Raw genomic sequence first — 2,660 nt, 5'->3', positions numbered from 1 at the left:
AATGTATATTACAGCACCAACCTGTAAACTCTCTAGAGATAAGCCCATTTCATCAGCACCTAGTGATATGGGCTAAGCATACGATGCCCATCATATAGACCTGGACAACTCAGTTCTGAGCTCCAGAGCATTAAATAGACAAGTGGTAACTTCATGCATCCTGTGGTTCCTGTGGTTCCTTTTCTTTAGGTGTATGGAGAAAATTGCCATGGAACAAGGGAACCTCACGTGGGTATCAGAATTTGTCTTCCTGGGACTCTCACAGACTCGAGAGCTCCAGCTTTTCCTGTTTCTGGTGTTCCTGTTTGTCTATACCACCACTGTCATGGGAAACCTCCTCATTATGGTCACGGTGACCTCAGACACACGGCTCCACACACCCATGTACTTTCTGCTCCGAAATCTGGCTGTCTTAGACCTCTGTTTCTCCTCTGTCACTGCCCCAAAGATGCTGGTGGACTTCCTCTCTGAGAAGAAGACCATCTCCTACCAGGGCTGCATGGCCCAGATCTTCTTCTTCCACTTTCTGGGAGGCGCCATGGTCTTTTTCCTCTCAGTCATGGCCTATGACCGCCTTGTTGCCATCTCCCGACCCCTCCACTATGTGACCATCATGAACACACAGCTCTGTGTGGGACTTGTGGTGGCTAGCTGGATAGGAGGATTCGTCCATTCCATTGCCCAACTGGCTCTGATGCTTCCATTGCCTTTCTGTGGCCCCAACGTCCTGGATAACTTCTACTGTGATGTCCCACAAGTGCTGAGACTTGCCTGCACTGACACCACCCTCCTGGAGTTCCTCATGATCTCCAACAGTGGGCTGCTGGATGTCATCTGGTTCTTTCTCCTCCTGACCTCCTACTCAGTCATCCTGGTGATGCTGAGGTCCCACTCCGGGCAGGCGAGGAGGAAGGCAGCTTCCACTTGCACCACCCACATTGTCGTGGTGTCTATGGTTTTCATACCAAGCATTTACCTCTATGCCCGGCCCTTCACCCCCTTCTCCATGGACAAGGCTGTGTCCATCAGCCACACGGTCATGACCCCCATGCTCAACCCCATGATCTACACCCTGAGGAACCAGGAGGTGCAGGCAGCAGTGAAGAGACTAGGGAGGCGCCGGCTGGTTTGTAAAAGGGAGTGACAATGAGTGGGTCACTTCTCTTTGGCTTTGTTTTCCATTTGTAAAATGGAGGGAAAGCTACTGTGTCTGCTGGCTATCTTCATAGCGTGTGCATATGTTGTGGAGGTCATCATAGAAGTGAGTGAGTTTTGAAACTAAGCAACTGACTCAGATTTTTGGGAAAAAGGGAAAAGTCCCCTTTGGTGGCTAAGGTTTGTGCCAGGTGTCTAAAACCCCTGCTCACTGAGAAGTGTTCTCATGACTCTGGAAAGCTACACCCTTCTTTCCCCCTTCTTGGGGGAATCGTTTCCTCTTGTGATGAGGGCATTTCCCCCAGCGAAGGCACTTCTAGTTTATGTGTTTTGACTTCTCTTCCCAGCACCCCTTTTGACCTGTGTCCAGAGTGTTAGAGAAAGCACAGACCTTGAAGACATAGCCTTAGCTTGGGAGCCCTGGACCCATATGTTACCAGACTGCTGACCTTGGATAAGCTACCTGGCCTCTCTTGAACTCATGGATTCCTCCTCACCAAACTGGCATAAAGCAATATCTGTCCCAATAATCTCACAGATTTGTTATAAGATCCAAAACGTGTATAAGAATATTTTATCAACCTTACATAGAACCTATGTGAGGGTTATTGTCATTGTTATGATTATTCCTGACATATATTTTTTCATGGGTTGAGCGGTGTTTTGGAAGTGTTTGGTGGCAATTCCTCAGTGCGGTGAGGGAGGCATGGAGAGGGTGGGAGCTGAACTTCAGAGGGCCATGCAACATGAGTATAAATTCAGGGGCGTGTCTGCACGACTCTACCATCAGAACCTGCCATCTACCCATTAAACCCCATTTTCAGACTCAACACTTCTTGCAAACAGGAATGGGAAGATCCATTCATTTGTTCATTCATTCATTTTTGTAAAGATACATTTGGGGCCTGCTGTAGTACTTTATGCATAGACAGTGCTCTGTAACAGTTTGCTGGCTCTCTTTTTCTCTTTATCCCCATCCCTTTTTCCTTCTTCACCTCCCTGCATTGATTTCTGCCAGTTCAGTCTTTACATCCATCTGGGCTTTCCCTCCATCCCCAGTTCACTGGTGTTCCTTGCTTCCTCTCTTCCTAAACCTCATTGCCATGCACCCATCATATCTTTCCTTCACTATCACACTGGGGCTTTGGGGTCAGGTTGTTAGAGTTGAAGAGAAGAAATAGGTTATGGTTAGAGTTGCAAGGGGTTGCAACCCCGACAACTTTCAATAAAAAGAGGAGGTTTAAAGTTCTCTCTGAAGCTGCATATTGTGGGTATAAGAAGCTGTCAGGACTGACACAGCTGGTCTCTCTTTTCCCTCCCTCCCTCCTAATGCGGTCACCTTATATATGGCTCAGATGGGAGCCTCAGCCTGAAAACCTGACTTTCCCATTCTGCTTTCTGCAATCAACTAGCTCAGTGTCTCAGGTTCCAATTCCAAAACCCTATGAAAATAATCTGATTGGCTGAGGTTGGGCCACATGTCCCATATGGCTGAGGGGATGTGA

The 2,660-nt window shown here is 47.9% G+C and overlaps 1 protein-coding gene across 1 annotated transcript; it reads left to right on the top strand.

Moving 5' to 3' along the window:
* The first annotated feature begins 208 nt into the window (after positions 1 to 208).
* Positions 209 to 1,864, top strand: LOC123604669 (olfactory receptor 4D2). Its single transcript, XM_045490999.1, has one exon. The coding sequence runs from the start codon at positions 209 to 211 to the stop codon at positions 1,142 to 1,144; it is 936 nt and encodes a 311-aa protein (XP_045346955.1). The 3' UTR covers positions 1,145 to 1,864.
* The last annotated feature ends 796 nt before the right edge of the window (positions 1,865 to 2,660 follow it).

Source organism: Leopardus geoffroyi, chromosome E1 (assembly GCF_018350155.1).
Source record: "Leopardus geoffroyi isolate Oge1 chromosome E1, O.geoffroyi_Oge1_pat1.0, whole genome shotgun sequence".
Lineage (NCBI taxonomy): Eukaryota > Metazoa > Chordata > Mammalia > Carnivora > Felidae > Leopardus > Leopardus geoffroyi.
Note: the sequence above shows the minus strand (reverse complement) of the source record. Positions and strands in the feature narration are given on the sequence as shown.